The sequence below is a fragment of the Lathyrus oleraceus genome, chromosome 2 (genome assembly GCF_024323335.1).
Source record: "Lathyrus oleraceus cultivar Zhongwan6 chromosome 2, CAAS_Psat_ZW6_1.0, whole genome shotgun sequence".
NCBI classification, from domain to species: Eukaryota; Viridiplantae; Streptophyta; class Magnoliopsida; order Fabales; family Fabaceae; genus Lathyrus; species Lathyrus oleraceus.
In genome coordinates, this window is record NC_066580.1 from 490391977 (window position 1) to 490409211 (window position 17235).

General features: G+C 37.1%; 1 protein-coding gene across 1 annotated transcript; it reads right to left on the reverse strand.

Moving 5' to 3' along the window:
* Positions 1-439: 439 nt before the first annotated feature.
* Positions 440-7878, reverse strand: LOC127120899 (transcriptional repressor ILP1). The gene is made up of 6 exons (XM_051051490.1): positions 6691-7878; positions 5788-5955; positions 2611-3278; positions 2142-2430; positions 1685-1974; positions 440-1222 (listed from the first exon to the last, which is right to left on the reverse strand). The coding sequence occupies exons 1-6, from the start codon at positions 7813-7815 to the stop codon at positions 1048-1050; spliced, it is 2715 nt and encodes a 904-aa protein (XP_050907447.1). The 5' UTR covers positions 7816-7878; the 3' UTR covers positions 440-1047.
* Between the last annotated feature and the right edge of the window lie 9357 nt (positions 7879-17235).

Here is a 17235-nt window from a genome sequence, read left to right on the forward strand (position 1 = left end):
CATTTAATTGCTGATATAGGTTAAAATAACTCTCAACGATTCAAATTTTCTCAAGGCAAGTATCTTTTTCTTGTATTCATTTATTTCTCTTGATTTAAAACTACACTATCCTTAATATATTTTCCATGTATACATTTTTATAGACAAATTATCCTTGCTCTTATTCATTAAAAAAAAATATCCCCGCTCAAGAATTGTGACACACATAAGATAGCCACTTTATATATACTGAATAGAGTAACATTTAATAATTAATTTAATGAACTATTCAACTGATTAAGTATTCAACGGTTTTCAAATGTCATAAATCGTTCTTGTTTCACTTGACCTGCAAAACTTCAAATTTATATATTTCTCTTACCATCCCTCAACACTACTAACTCTATTACTTTGGTAATGAGATTTTTATAAATAAAATATTCAATGTAAAAATTCTCAGTTGAAATAGTAATAGACCATTATGCAAACACATTTGCTCCGATTTTCATCATCATAAATTCACATATCATTGCTCCTCTCTTTTTTTAAACACCTCAACAATTATTCAAAGGTGAGAGCAAGCTTCAAATCCTATCTCCCTCGAGAATACTATGCACTAAACTAGGCTACAAATCACATTGGAGAAACAGATTTGCATAAATGACCCCCAAATCACAGGAGAGAATGGAAAGTTTTACAATATTTTTCTCCAGGGATCTCAGTGAAAGGAAAAAGTGCAAGGTAAATCAAATTCCCCACTGCACCCTGAAAATGAGATGATACATATCCACTTTTGGTTCTTGGTCCTTGGATGGTACAACATACCCGTTGTGGTGACAAAAGAAGCAATGAAGATCCTTAATTAGTTTCATGTGTTCCAGCAGGTTCACAAACTTAGCTGACTCGAGGAGTGAAAGATGCATCCTCTAGATTTGAAGGTCAAGATGCAAATCATAAAGAATACTCCTGATAAGGTCAAAAGACTATCTGAAGCACTCACTTGAGAAGGCTAACCCTGGACCAAACTCTCTGAGATACCAAGAAACCCTGTATAATGAAATTCCAACCTCATAATGCCTCCTTGAGATGGAAGGTTCTGGCCATGTTCCTGGCATGATCATATTCATCCAGCTCCACAAGTATTTTCTTCAATCGACGAGCTAGATCATTCTCTGGCATATTTCTTCTCTCCAGAATCCTTCCAAGTGACAGCACATAAGCCACCAGAGGCTGCAATTTGCGGCTGCAATTTAAGAATAGAGAAGGACATGGAAAGTATTAGATTTGACCAAAATTATATACACACACACACGGAGAGCATATTTTTTTTAATCCACACACATGAAGAGCTAGAACTATTATTGTACTGTAGATAATAATGTCACACATGTATTTGAGATCCTACTTGAGTTAAGCAACTTCATCACCACATAAACAAATTAATTAGGAAGAAGTTTAATTGAAACCTCCGATCTCTACTCTAATCCCACTAACCCCAATGCAGCTGCCAGGTAGGCACATAATGAATATCCAAGTTGCTTGTACAATATCCCCATTTTCCCTCAAGTTAATTCTGTTATGCTAACTTACAGTCACGTGATTAAGAAGGGTATCAAGAAAAAGAATATGCAAATGTCTTTCCAAAAGAAATAAATGTAATCACCACTAATTTCACAACAGCTTTAAAAAACTACTATCAACATACTTTCTGTCTGCAGTCACACTTGGGCCAGCCCAAACACCAGATAGGGAAGCAATAATCCGTTCTGTTCTTGTTATTGCATCTTGAACATTTTCTGATATGCTTCTACAATGAGGTAGAACTTTTGCGTACAAAAGCTCATCTAGAGCAAGCTTCTCTAACACTGGCATTGCAAATATGTCCTTCCACAAGCAAATATTTCTCAATAATCGAACAGACACGCCAAATCGATATGCTGCAACTTGTGCAGCGTCTGGAACAGCAGCTAGCACTAGTGGACTCCATGTAGGGACCTACAAACAAGACAAGATGGAAATTTTATCATGAAATGCTTCTATGTTTCTAGTTACCAGTTTCTACAAACCCAGTATATCATATACAAATCACAATGCAAACCAACAGGAAATGAACAAAACAAATACCATATACTATATAACTAGTAAATATAAATTGAGCTTACCGTAAGATTAGTAACAGCATCAGCTAGACGTGTACGAATCAAAACTAGAAGTTCTGCAAGAGCTTCACTTTCATGGGACACATGTTGCACAATCAATTTTGTAGCAGCAATAGCATTCATTGTTTCGTGTTGACTAAGCATGTCCCAGCAATGGGAAACTTCATAATGGAGAATAGGAAGTGCAACCTTTTCTACCAAATTTGGGACAAGCTCGAGGTCAGCATCTCCATCATCGTGAACAAAATCTTTTCCATCTTCAGGCAAACCGTAAGTGAATAACAATTTATACCTAAATATGAAGAGAGGTAGAGTAAGAGAAAAACTCTACTATAAATTGAAGGAAGGTAAAAGATAACAGCATGAAGTGTAATGAAAAGGTTATAAGAAAAAGAAGCCTGTGAGCCAAAAAAATCTCCTAAGAAGATTCAAGAAATAGTACTAAAATGGAAAATATAGAATAGGTCAATACCATTTCATATCTTGAAAATCTAAACCCTTGTGAAGTGGGTCCCATCTCAGGAGTTCCAATCGTACATATGGAGAGAAGACCAGTGGAAGACTTAACGAAATATAAGCATCATTATAGCTTGATGAATACTCCCTTTTCCATTCTTCCATTCTCTTTTTGACCAGGGATAACTGACTATATTCCTCGGAAGCATCACTGAAAATTTCATCGGCAGCCTGCAACACTAAATCACGTTGTGACTGATATGCTTGGCTCTCACTATCACTCTCATCGGTGCTTGATTCACCCTCTACTTTATGATCATCTATTTCCATGGATGCCAGTTTTTTAGAATCAAAAGATTTAGACCTCCTGCGTTGACGAGCCTTGGCCATCACTATCATTTTCATCCGTTTCTCACGATTTAAATCTCTACCAAACTCATCTAACTTAACTGGTAAATCTCTTTGTTTTCTCACAGCAGCAAATGCGTCCTGAGCTGCACTTCTGGCAGCCTCCACGTTGTCACCTTTCCGGCTCAAAACTGACATTGCAGCTTTCACAGCTGCTTCTACCTCAATCATTTCATCGTCATTGTTAGTGGCTCTTTTTTCAAAAATGGCTGATGCTCGATCTTCGTGAAGTTTCTTCATCTGATCTTCAAGTTCTTCAATGTAGAAAGCTTTATGCTGAAAGTTAAAGTTAGATATAAGCCTTAGTATTAGATTAGCTTCAATAAATTATACCCCGCAGCATCAACAAAAATGATAAGCATGCAAATGAGTTTCAAGTTTTAAACTATAGTGAGAAATTACATACTTTCCAACTTTATTAGAAGCAGACGTTGTTTCAAGTATTACCTATGTTCCTTTTTATGTGTCATTTAAGACTATTTATACATACCAAAAAAATCATTAAATTTGGTTATTTTTGATGAAATTGTTTGTTTTTTCTGTGATACCCCTTGACTGTCATTACCTCATTTCACTTATTTTTCCCTCTCTCTCTCTCTAATAAATAGGTAAGGGCATTTTTTACAAAATAATGATTAATGTCTTTTAGAACTTGGCAAATGGTGGATACATAACCCAAGAGCACTTGGTTGAGATGGTAAGGGTCTCTTCCAGCTTAACCAGAGGTCCTGGGGTTTGAACCCATCTCTGGGCATGATCATTTTAGCTCTTAAGTCTTTTTGGCAAGACCAATTTTTCGACATATGGCAGATAGCTTATAAATCCTGCCTATGTTAGCTTTGCTACGCATAGCCGGTCCCAAGCCCGGATAAAAGGAGAGGGTTGTGTTAGGCAGTCGACAACCAACATAAAACTTTATCGAATCTCTATTACATGGATCAACTACGAAATAATGTGAATGCTAGGTCGTTGTGTCTTGAATAGAATATTATGGCGAAAGTTGATCCACGTTTATGGCGAAAGTTGATTCATGTAGCCGACCCCACTTAGTGGGATAAGGCTTGGTTGTGTTTGTTGTATAGCAAATAGCTTATAAGTTCATACGCTATTTGGTAATGGTCATTGTCCGACGAGCTTATAGTATTTTATAGATGTTACTTGAAGTGTTTGAGATTAAGAGCTTATCATTTTCTCTCTCATTTTTACCCTCGTTAAAAATATCTCTTTGTCATTCTATGTTTTTCTGCAAGTTCAACTATTAATTTTACCAAAACACTTTAAATTAATTAAGCTAGCTTATCTGCTTCCCGCTAACTTTGAGAGCCTAAATCTCACAAACCATAGGTCCAGCTAGGGAAATTCACACTTAAAATCCTCATTTTACATTCCTACGTCAGCAACCTAAAAAAGGAAAACCCATAATACATTGAATAAAGAGTAGCAACTTACTTAGCAAGGACTAAAATTTGTGGCTTGCACTAGGTTCTTAAGAGAGAAAAAATAGCACATTTGCAATCAACATAAACAATGTTAAAATGATAAGAAACCTGCTGACTTGCAGAAAAGTCATATAGAACCATCCACACAACATTGTGGGTTTTTATTCTAGGAATTAAGATGAAATGGAGCAATGTTCCTTAGTCCTTACAAAATAAACGTGGCAATGAAGAGGAAACCATTAATGTGATAAGCCCTGCTGAGAAGGAACCCTGTTGTTTCCTGACTCAGACCTCTCTCCCAACCAACAGGTTCTAACACAATACATGCATGATTCCACCCACTCCCCCTAATCATTATGTTTCTAACTAACTGATGAGCTGGCAGACGCTATAACTCAATAATATCCTTCTTCCGCTCATACACTCTCCAAACTTTGGGCCTATTCTAATTAAAGCACGCTAAAACATCTCCATCAGACCACGCAGCAGGGTCTATGTCCAACACCCTATCAGTATCCTCTCTCCCTTACCTTCATGACACATCTCCTGCTTAATTTGCTTCTTTCTCTTCACATAAACTGGCAGTAATAGGCCTGTTATTCTTCCTCCTACTTTACCTCTCTTTATTAGGCCTATTAGATTGCAATTTTTGACAACTATGCACCAAGATAAACCACTTCATGGTTAACTTGTCAACCAAGTAGTAATCTCATGATAAGACAATGAGAACTAATTTCCCATTCCATTCTACATAGTCATGAATGTTGTTTTCATGTTCTTATTTGCCTTAATTTCTTACATGATTAATTTGTCAATATACCTACATCTGCCTACCATTTAGGACAACAAATTCACCACACAAAGAGGCAACATATATCAATTTAGCATGGACACTTCCTCCTTATAACCACATCAGAAAACCACTACCTTGTACTATACAAATTTATTTAACTGCCCCCTTCATTAGTACATATTTCACAAATGCCTACCTGCCTGTCTTAAATTTTTGTTCTCACTTGTGTGCAAAAGAAAATTTACTAGAGAAGAAAGAAGTATACACACAAACAAGCAAGTGTTAACAGAAAACAGATGAAAGGATTTAAGCCAAAGAAATGTTAACATAGTATATCTCCACAAAGCATTCTCACCACCATAAAAATCAATACAGCTACTTCATTAACTCATTAGTAAAACATAGAAGGATGAATAGAAGAACAAAAAGAAACAAAGGTACTGAAATTACGTGAGGGGAAAAATACTTCAACAAATAACATTGTACAGCTCGAACACACTTTTATTTAATTAAGGAAGAAAAGAAACTTAGAAGATGCAAGAAATATAGTTACCTGTAAGAAATCGCATATATTTGCGACATAATTTCGGAGCTTTTGCATAAATTTGTACTTCTCATCAGCTACCACTAATGAGTTTTCAAGATCAGTAATCTTCAAAAGGGATGCAGACAAGTTTTCATCTGTTTGGTTCAATGATGACATTGTTCTTCCATGTGATTCCTGTCATATGTGGGGGCACACAAAAATGCAATTAAGAAAATATATCAATCCCTGGGAAGGGAAAATCATATACATTTCATGCAAAAGCAAGTCCCATTTCCAAGGCAATTATCATGGTTGTTTTGTGTGAAAATATGCATTTGCCTATTTACTTATCGATACTATCTCCACAACTATGGTCATTCTTTTCTTTCAACTCTCATAATTTACAACCCTATGGATCATAAATAGAGACCATGTGGGCATTCTTTTACCATGTGTAATTAAGGCATTAAATTGCAGAATACATCACATGTGATACAGTTTCAGCATTTAGGTTGCAATGCTCGCCACAATCACATCATGCCTTGAGTGCAAACCCATTGACAGTCAACCAGTCCAACCAACTAACCAATAAAAGCCACAATACAAACATGACAGCAACTGTAACTTAAAACCCTAAACCTAATGATCAACAGGATTCATCTGATCAATTGCAGAACCCCTCGACCTCGCCTAGGAAAATTTGATCCTTCTGACCAAGAAAACCTCATTCTTTTGAAGCCAAAGTTACTCATATAATACACTTAATGACTCTAACTTTTAACTCTATTTATTCTAATCAATAACACTGAGATCATAACTGATAATCAAAAAAATAGACTGTTAACAAATGTAGACACCTAGTGCACAAGATAAGCACAGTTATTAAGCTGATGAAGAGACCATATAGTACTGTGACATAGCAATTCATACCTTAAGCCTCCTAACATTGTCTAGCAAAGCTTTTTTCGCAATCTCGGCTTGTTGAGATATAGGGATGACATCCAAAGCCGGTGTTGCTGGGATTGCTCCTCCAATGCTGGTATTCGCATATGCTGCTACATTTGAAACTGCACCATACACAGTTGCAGCAGAGGGACCAACAAAATTGGGCTGTTGAGCAACTTGCACAACAGGAACATCACCACCACCACCAGCCACCCTAGAAGGCCCTTCATCCATTCTCTTCCCCAATCCTTTCCTGAACTGCTCTTCTTCCCACATCCTCTCCTCCTCATCTTCCTCCTCCACCTCCACCACAACATCCCCTACACCTTTAAACCTCTCATCAACACCCCTCTCATCCACATCCTCAAAAACTCCCTTCTTCCCTTCTTCTCCCTTCTCCCCAAACATGGCAATCCGACCCCTAAACTCCGGTTCCTCATCACTCAATCCCTCCGCAGCGCCATGATTGCTTCCACCATCCAATGAAATATAATCCGGCGCAGGGGGACGCGCCTGCCGGAGACGCTCCCGCTTTGCTCTAATAGCTTTAATGGTCTCTTCATCAGGAATAAGCGAGTCTTTCCCGTTTTGAATGCCAACAGAAGCGAATTTAGCCTCAACTTCTTCCCTATCTTCAGAATCTGATTCGCGTTCGGAAGTCACTGGTTTGAGGAGACCTTTTAAGACGATGACAGGTTCAGAGGAGGGTTTAGCATCGGAATTAGTAGAAATAGGACGAGAGGCGGTAGTGGGGGTAACTAGGGTTCGGGTATTTTTTTGAAGTTCGCGAAGTGCTTCTTTGGTGTAGGTTCCGGCTTGGGGTTGAACATTGGAAGGAGAAGGGGAATGTGAAATTCGGTCTTTGTGAGTGGTGATTTTGTGAGAGGAGGATTTCGAGACGCGGTGGTGGGGTTTGGAGGAGCGTGGGCGGAGGGTTTCGTTGGTGTCGTTTTCTTCGTCGTCGGCAAAGCTGAGAAGCTTAGGGACTTGGGGCTTCTTAGGCTTTGGGGCGGGGGGTTTAGAAGGGAGGATGGCGGGAATGGAAGAGAGGTCTTCGTCGTCGTTGGTGTCGGCACGGCGGCGGAAATTGCGGGATTTGGCGGTGGACATGGTGTCGGAAAAGCACGACGTAAGTTTGAAGTACGCAAAGGAAAGAGCAAATATATGGGTTAAAAAACATATGAATTCAAAAAAATATATATAATTATTTAACTAAATAGAATATATGTGAATTTTTTTTTAAATAATCATATTTTTTAATTTAAATTCTAAAATAATCTACTTTTTAAAATAATTATAGAAATGTCAATTAATCAAATCACATTAAAAAAAATTCCATAATTTCATTAAGCTATAAAAATTATAAGCACTTGTGAGATGATTAGAAAATATCAAAATCCAATATGAGTTGCTTATTCAATAAGAGCTTATATTATAAGCACTTAATTAATATTTAAAAAAAAGGAAAATTAAGCAGCTTACCCATCAATCAACTTATTGAGATCATGAAGTAACTTAACATGTTTTAACTGATGTATCTCTTTTGATATCACAGTGATTGAAGTAACAGATACATAGATTTCTAGAAATTGGAAATATATAAATAAAAATTTGATAAAAATTAGAGTAAAACCTAATAGACTCAAACATACCTCTATTTGTTGAAATAAAATAGAGTTTTTCTTTTAAAAGACTTAAAATAGATACTTAAAGTTATTTTCTTTGTCCTTCTTCTATTCCTCCACTTTATTCTTCTTCTCTTTTTAATCTCTGATGCTTGGGAATTTGGACTCCAATGAAAATTAGTTAATTCATTCAAAATCACCATAACTCTCCCTATTTTTTTCTGTATGAATGTATGGTATTTACATGATTTTTAATATATGTGAAAAGATGTAGAAAAAAATTAAATTGATTCAGAATCAATTATATTAAATTTATTTGTATTACCATTATATTTATCACTATAGATATATTTTCTTTCCTTTTCCATGGATTTATTTTCTTAAATTAAAACTAAGTGAATTTTGGTATTTATAAGAGTTTTAAGGTGCAGTGGACAAGGGAAAATGTATTAAAATGATTTTATATAACCATTATTTATATTTTAAAGATAAACACGCAGATTTAAATTTACATTCTAACTTTTTATATTTTTCACAATTATTCTTTAATATTAATCTGAAAGAAAAATGTACAATTTTAAATAACTATCACACAACACAGCTCGATTTTTTTTTAAATAAATCATTTTTTTCAAAAAAAAAAAATCAATATTTAAAAAAAAATCAAAATAATCACCTTTCAAAACAAATGCGTCAGATGAACTGGCGCATCCATTTTGAAACAAGAGGAGACATCAACACCACTAGCGCATGTTTTAAAAGCATTGCATGGTCGCGCCAAGGGTGTTGGCGCATGCATGTAGTTGCATGTGCTTGCGCTCATGCTTATGGCGCCAACATGTGTTGACATGTGTGGCGTCTAGTCCTTTGGAGCATGCATTTTCTTACTCCTTCTATAAATACCTCGTCCTTCAGCCATATTTTTCACACAACTTTTACCCTACAACCACATTTTCTTTCATTCAACTTCACTCTCCTTCAAGTTTTTGAGTTTTAACCATGTCTGAATACATTCACAAGCGAAATACCGATTTAATCTTTTCTGTCGTTGCGTCTCCGATAAAGATTCGACTTTGGAATATAGATTCGTTTGAACGTCTTAATCGGACGTTGAACTGTTGGTTAGATGGAGAAATTGGAGATGATGAAAGGATTAGAAGAATTTAATGGCTTGTGTCCACGTTCAACCAAAATGGAGAAGTGCATGAATGGGTGGATATTAAGACTGACAGAGACGTTCATAGGATGATGCATTACATGTTCAAAATTGTTTTGATGGTTGTAATCGCTTAGCTATTGTAATAGTATTTTAATTGTTTTAGTTGTTTGTGTTGTTGTTTATGTAATGGTATTTCCTCACAAACTTATAATATGAAATAAATTTAGTTGTTTATATATTGCAAAAGAGGTACATGTGAATTTATCTTGTTGTGCTTGTTCCAACACTAGGACAGTTAGTACGATTGTGACCTGACTGGCGGCATGAACTACATAATCTAACCATTTTGTTCACTGTATCCATTTCAGTTCGAATACGGGTGCTATTTGGGCGATCCATTTTCTTCCTTCGCATAACTTCGTTGTGCCAGACGATGTCCCCTTGATATTCTGGCCAGTAATCCTCTTTTTCCACTACGGAAAAACTAATTTTGTAAACATTTAATAGGCTGGTGACTTTGTAAACGTCAGATAATAAGTAGGATGGATCCCTTCGAACCTTTGAACATGCCGCAATGACATGGAAGCAGGGCGTACGAAAGACTTTGAACTTTCTGCAGTCGCACAAACCTATATCTAGTTCCACTATGTACTGTCTCATTAGCATACCCTTATTGTGATCCATGGACTCGGCAACACTATACCAACCTTTAGTATGGTCAAACACCGTGACCACGTGTGTGTTTGCTTTGGCAGCTTCATGTCTAATGAATTTCATTGAAGCATCACTGAACAACTGCCTAGATTACAACACTGAACTCCATTTGGAATGTCTGGTCTCAAACAGTGCCCCTAGCCTGAAATATGTTACCTGCACCAAAGCGGTTATAGGTAGGTTACAAATGCCTTTGAAGACAGAGCTCATTGATTCCACAAGATTTATTGTCATGTGGCCCAAACGTTGACCGTTGTCGTATGCCCTAGTCCACTTCTCCAATGGAATAATATTTATCCACCGTACTGCATTTGCGTTTGACAATCTTATTTCTTCGCGGTGGTGTTTGAAAGAAGGTTCTGATAATGCGTAACCTGCATTGACAACCTTCTTCCATAATGTTTTGTCTTTGATCTTCCGCATAAAATTATGAGTAATATGTCTAATACAGAAGACATGCGTCGAAAGAGGATCCCGCCATCCATTGTCAATGTTATTATATGCACTTATGATTGAAGGGTGTCTGTCGGAGATCAAACATAAGTTAGGTTGAGGTGCAACGTGTTGGTGTAAGCCCTAGAGGCCAATACTTTTGGTACTTGTATCGAATTATTTATTAATAACAAAAGGCATTTTCTTTATTATGGTTGATTAATAAAGTCCCTGGAATAGATAGTCTGTTTAATGTATTAAGTGTGACTTAATCATGAGAGCACATTAAACATAAGGACACTATTCTTAAAGTATCAGTAGTCGAGCTTTAGTGTGAAGTGGGATAACATTAAAGCATTAAGACTATTATGTTTGTAGACTGATGATCACATCTCATGGATCATGGATAAAGAGTTATCAAGTCTTAAACATAGGTATGAATATTAGGAGTAATATTTATACCAGATTGACCCGCTATGAGAATACTATATAGAAAGTTATGCAAAGTGTCATAAGTTATTCTCATGGTGATAATAGTGTATACCACTCTTCGACCTGAAACCACTATGGATCCTAGATGTAGAGTCGAGTGCTTTATTGCTGATCCAACATTGTTCGTAACTGGATAACCATAAAGACAGTTGATGGGTACTCCACAAAGCATGTTGAGGGACATGAGTGTCCTAGATGGAATTTGCCCATCCTACGTAACAGGATAAATGCCTATGGGCCCAATATTGAACTGGACAAGGGTGACACGGTCTATACCTTGTGTTCAATATAGACATAAGGGCAAAGGGGTAATTATACACATAATTATTATCACAAGAGGTTTTGTCAGATCACATGACATTTTCGTGTCTTGGGTAGCAGTGATGTGTTGCTAGATACCACTCACTGTTTATTATGTTAAATGTGTGATTTAATATAATTGCCAACGTCGCGAAAACCTACAGGATCACACACAAAGGACGGATTGATGAGAGATAGAGTAATTAAGGAATACCGTAATGTATGGTGCCCTTAAGTAGAATACGAAATATGGTAAGGTACCAAATACTTAGTGATTTTTGCATATTATGAGATATGGGCAAAATGCACTTAAGTGGGCTTTTTGGCTTGAAGCCCACACAAGTGGTTCTATAAATAGAACTCTTGTGCAGAAGCATTGTATGGGAATACAACACAACTGAAGAGTTGGAATTTCGTATCTCTCTTTCTCTCACTCAAAGCCTTCATTCATAATAGCTAGCACTGCGATTGAAGGAATTCGTTCGTGTGGACTGAGTAGAGACGTTGTCATCATTCAACGTTCGTGATCGCTCCGTGGATTTGTATCCAAGGTTTTGATCGTTACAAGAGATCTGCACCAAAGGTTTGAATCGCCACAAGAGGTAACGACTCTATCACTGATCATGCCCATTCGTAAGGATCACTAAATGGAGAAATTTTTAAATTCCGTTGCGCCTTGGATGGCAATTCTCCTTCACAACGTGCAATTGGAGATTTCTTAAGAAAAAACTTCATCCCTCAACAGTCTCCCCTTCAACAAGGGCAAAGGCGATTGAAAAAATGTTGTTGTTGCCATCTTATGTCACTGTGTTGAAAAGTATATTTCCGGCAAATATTTTTATATCGTATCCACAGAGATTGGTTAATATTACCGCCGTTCTATAATTCCACTTGTTATAAGTTTGAAATGTAACCAAGTTGTTTTGATTGAATAGTTATCTCTTGAGTAAAATGACACTAAGACAACGAAATTAGTTTTAAAATCAAATATAAAAGGCTTGGCAAGATTGAAGTTCACTGTCCAAATTTCTTATGTTTCCTTAATGATAACTATATGGACTTAAAACTATTGATGATATTCAAGTATCCTCTCAATAACATTTATTTCTAAATGAGATTGTGATAATCACTATATTAATCGTTAGACGATTTCTCCACGTAACTATTAATATAGCAATCTTTAATGTTTTATACAAAAGAAGAGAAGTGTATAAATCTATTTCTACAACTTATTCACTACATGAAAGCATATTTTAATTCAAGACTTGAATAATCTTTCTCAACAATAACTCAAATCTGAATATTCAAAATAGGGCAAAAATATCAATCATTACATCAATAATCTTTTGTTACATACAAGGGTCAATAGGAACACATAATCAATAAGGGATAGCTACTACCTCCAATCTTGATAAAGTGGGGTTTAGCTCCTCATCACCATGTTTGACAGCAAATGAAATATAGAAGAAAGCCTCTGTTTTTCTTCTCCAACACTTGTGATAATAATCTTTCATTTTCTCCCATTGTGTGTTTAAAGAGTTCATCCTTTCTCTAAATGTCTCCTTTTGGTCTAAAACAGAAAAGTGATCTAAAAATGTTCTAAAACTGTCACACTTAAGTTGGGTTTAAAACATAACAAGTGGCCCAAAATAATTAGGAAGCTTGCTCTCTTCGCAGGGTTCGTGTAACACCCTTCTAAAATACCCCAAATATTTAATTAAAACAACAAATATATATATCAGAGTAGATATGCAACTAAGGGTGTCACACATGACACTTCACACCGTGTTCCAAAATATCTGGTCATACTCATTTATTTATCAAAATAAACATTTGCATAATTCGCAGCGGATAGAAATTAACAACAACATACAAAACATGTAACACATTACATGTAAAGTTGTTCAACAACCAAATGAAAACATAGTAAAACATCCCATCCCGATGTTACATCTACCAGAGCATGACCCACTAAGGAATTACACTAGACTCCAAGGACTAGCTTCTACTCAATCACTGCTCGTTACCTGAAAAATAGTTGTAAGGGTGAGTTCCTCAATCGATATAATAAGCATTATAAAACATCATGTAATGCTAAGTAATTTAACACATATCATCACCCTAACCAGATCACACATATTCAGCAACGGCAATATCAACTCATAATCATCATCACCATCATACTCAAACTCAATACAATCATAAAACACACGTATAATATTGGAATACATCCATTCATATTATACGCCATACATACATATATTATGCAATGAGACTCCATGCATGCGGTACCGACTATTCGTGAACATATAGTTCAACCTCACCGACCAAATCCAGGTACGGCTACCAAGCTCACTAGTCCCGCTCATTTGAGACCTAGTGACTCACTCACTAATTCCTCACCATGGGAATTAGCTACCACCCCAAGGGCTATGATATGCACGCTAATCACCTAGCATGCAAACATCAACAATCATCCACAATACTAACTCACTAATTCCTCACCATGGGAATTAGCTACCACCATAAAGGCCACAATATGCAAGCTAAATCACTTAGTCATGCAAACATCAACAATCATCCGCAATGGACATATGCTCACACTCTAAGCCATAAACAGTCCATTCATAATTTCATACATGATAGATACATTCACAACATTATGCATATCATCATACATCATCAACATATTCACCACGTAATCATATCATGTCATACCACATAGTCAATCACAGTATTAGCACACTCTACTAATACCTATACTAATCAAAACAACAGGAAATGATCCTTACTCTATCATACATCAGCTAAATTACATTACTCAACTGAACAACCAAAAACTGCACAACGACAGCACAGAAAAATCACAATCCTGCCCATACGCGTATTGCCTAGTCCCATACGCGTATGGCCCAATTCTCAGCCAATCCCATACGCGTACCACCTATCTCATACGCGTATGCTACGCGTACCACTTCCTCATACGCGTACCAACAGAGACCAAACCACGTTCAAAACATCATCTTCCTCATCCATACGCGTATTGCCTAGTGCCATACGCGTACCAGACCATCTCATACGCGTATTGCCTAGTGCCATACGCGTATGACCAGAAACCAGATTTCCAGATCTGCTATGGTCTTCTCTGCTACGAGATCTACCAATTCCAACCTCCTACAATCCAATTTTTCACAGTAATCGTTCATATCATCTAACACGAATCATACCCTATTCAATTTCACCAATTCTAACATTTTTACATCTAATTCCTACGAATTCCTCTCAATCATAATCCAATCTCGTTCATCCAAAAGTTCACAATTTCATCATACATCATTCCGAATAGAGTCAAATCAATGGTCTATCACTACCCACTACATGTTATCCCATAATACCCATTAATCGACGATAAACCCCCCTTACCTGAGTTAATCCGGCAAATCCCGCAGCTTCAAGCTCTTCCTCTCTCCAACCCTTGTTATCTGGTTCTCTTTGCCCTTTTTCCACTTTTCTGCCCCTTTTTCCTTTTCACGTGAAAAAAATAAACCTTTTTACTAAATGGGACCTTTTCTAACTTCCAACTTTTATTCCAATAAAATAATAATCCAATAATAAAAATTCCAATTATTTAATTAAATTAATAAATATATTATTAACTTAAATTAAATAATTATCTTGTTTTATCGGGGTGTTACAACTCTCCCCCACTAAAAGAGTTTTCGTCCTCGAAAACATACCTCAAGCGAATAACTCAGGATAAGACTCCTTCATCTGACTCTCAAGTTCCCAAGTTACATTGCCACCTGCTGGTCCTCCCCAAGCTACCTTTACCAAAGCAATCTCTTTACCCCGCAACTGCTTCAACTCTCGATCCTTAATCCTCATAGGTGATGTTTCAACAGTCAGGTTATCTCTCACCTGGACATCATCTACTTGGACCACATGCGACGGATCATGAATGTATCTCCTCAACTGAGACACATGAAAAACTTCATGCAAATTCGCAAGTGACGGCGGTAAAGCGATACGATAGGCTACCTCTCCTATCCTCTCCAAAATCTGATAGGGACCAATAAATCGAGGTGTCAACTTCTTCGACTTCAAAGCTCGACCAACCCCAGTTATCGGAGTGACACGAAGAAACACATGATCTCCCTCTTGAAACTCAAGTGACTTCCTCCTCTTGTCGTGATAACTCTTCTGACGACTCTGAGCAATCCTCATCTTCTCCTGAATCATCTTAATCCTTTCCGTAGTTTGTTGAACAATCTCCGGTCCAATCACAGCACTCTCACCGGACTCATACCAACATAAAGGTGTCCGACATCTCCTACCATACAAAGCTTCAAACGGTGCCATACCAATGCTCGAATGAAAACTATTGTTGTAGGTAAACTCAATCAAAGGCAAATAACAATCCCAAGCACCTCCTTTTTCCAAAACACAAGCCCTCAAAAGATCCTCCAGTGACTGAATCGTCCTCTCAGTCTGACCATCAGTCTGCGGATGATATGCAGAACTCAATCTCAACTTAGTTCCCAAAGCCCTCTGCAAACCTTCCCAGAACTTCGATGTAAATCTAGGATCTCTGTCCGAAACAATACTCGACGGAATACCATGCAAACTTACAATTTTCTCAATATACAACTCAGCTAATCTCTCTAACGGATAATCCATTCTGATCGGAATGAAATGAGCCGATTTCGTCAATCTGTCAACAATCACCCAAATAGCTTCAAAATTCTTATTTGTCCTCGGTAAACCAGAAACAAAATCCATACTGATACTATCCCACTTCCACTCTGGAATAGCCAACGGTTGCATTAGCCCAGACGGCTTCTGATGCTCAACCTTTGACTTCTGACAAGTCAAACAAGAATAAACAAAACTCGCAATTTCTCTTTTCATTCCCGGCCACCAAAATAACTTTTTCAAATCATGATACATCTTCGTAGCTCCAGGATGAATACTCAGGCCACTACGATGTCCTTCCTCAAGAATACTCTTCTTAAGTTCGGTAACATCCGGAATACACACCCGATTACCAAATTTCAAAACACCATTCTCATCAACTCTGAATTCACCACCTTGACCTTGATTCACCAGAGTCAACTTATCAAATCATGATACATCTTCGTAGCTCCAGGATGAATACTCAGGCCACTACGATGTCCTTCCTCAAGAATACTCTTCTTAAGTTCGGTAACATCCGGAATACACACCCGATTACCAAATTTCAAAACACCATTCTCATCAACTCTGAATTCACCACCTTGACCTTGATTCACCAGAGTCAACTTATCAACCAAAAGCACATCGGATTTCTGACCCTCTCTAATCTCATCCAGAATACCACTCCATAACTTTAACATTCCCAATTTAACGCTATTGTGAGTACTCTCACACACCAAACTCAAGTCTCTAAACTGCTCAATTAAATCCAATTCCTTAACCATTAACATAGACATATGCAATGATTTCCGACTCAATGCATCAGCCACCACGTTTGCTTTACCCGGATGGTAATTCAAACCAAAGTCATAATCCTTCAGAAACTCTAACCATCTCCTCTGTCTCATATTCAGCTCTTTCTGATCAAACAAATACTTTAAACTTTTATGGTCACTGAAAACCTCAAATCTTGACCCGTACAAGTAATGCCTCCATAACTTCAGAACAAATACCACAGCTGCCAACTCTAAATCGTGTGTCGGATAGTTCCTCTCATGAACCTTCAGTTGTCTCGAAGCATAAGCTACAACCTGCTTATTCTGCATCAAAACACCACCCAAACCCAACAATGAAGCA

Bases quoted from the DNA above. Each gene is read 5' to 3' on its own strand.
- LOC127120899 (XM_051051490.1), bottom strand. From the start codon at position 7,815: ATGTCCACCGCCAAATCCCGCAATTTCCGCCGCCGTGCCGACACCAAC. The intron at 3,279-5,787 runs GTAACTATATTT...TTTAACTTTCAG, and splicing joins ATATATGCGATTTCTTACAG to CATAAAGCTTTCTACATTGA. The intron at 2,431-2,610 runs GTATTGACCTAT...CTTCATATTTAG, and splicing joins GATTTTCAAGATATGAAATG to GTATAAATTGTTATTCACTT.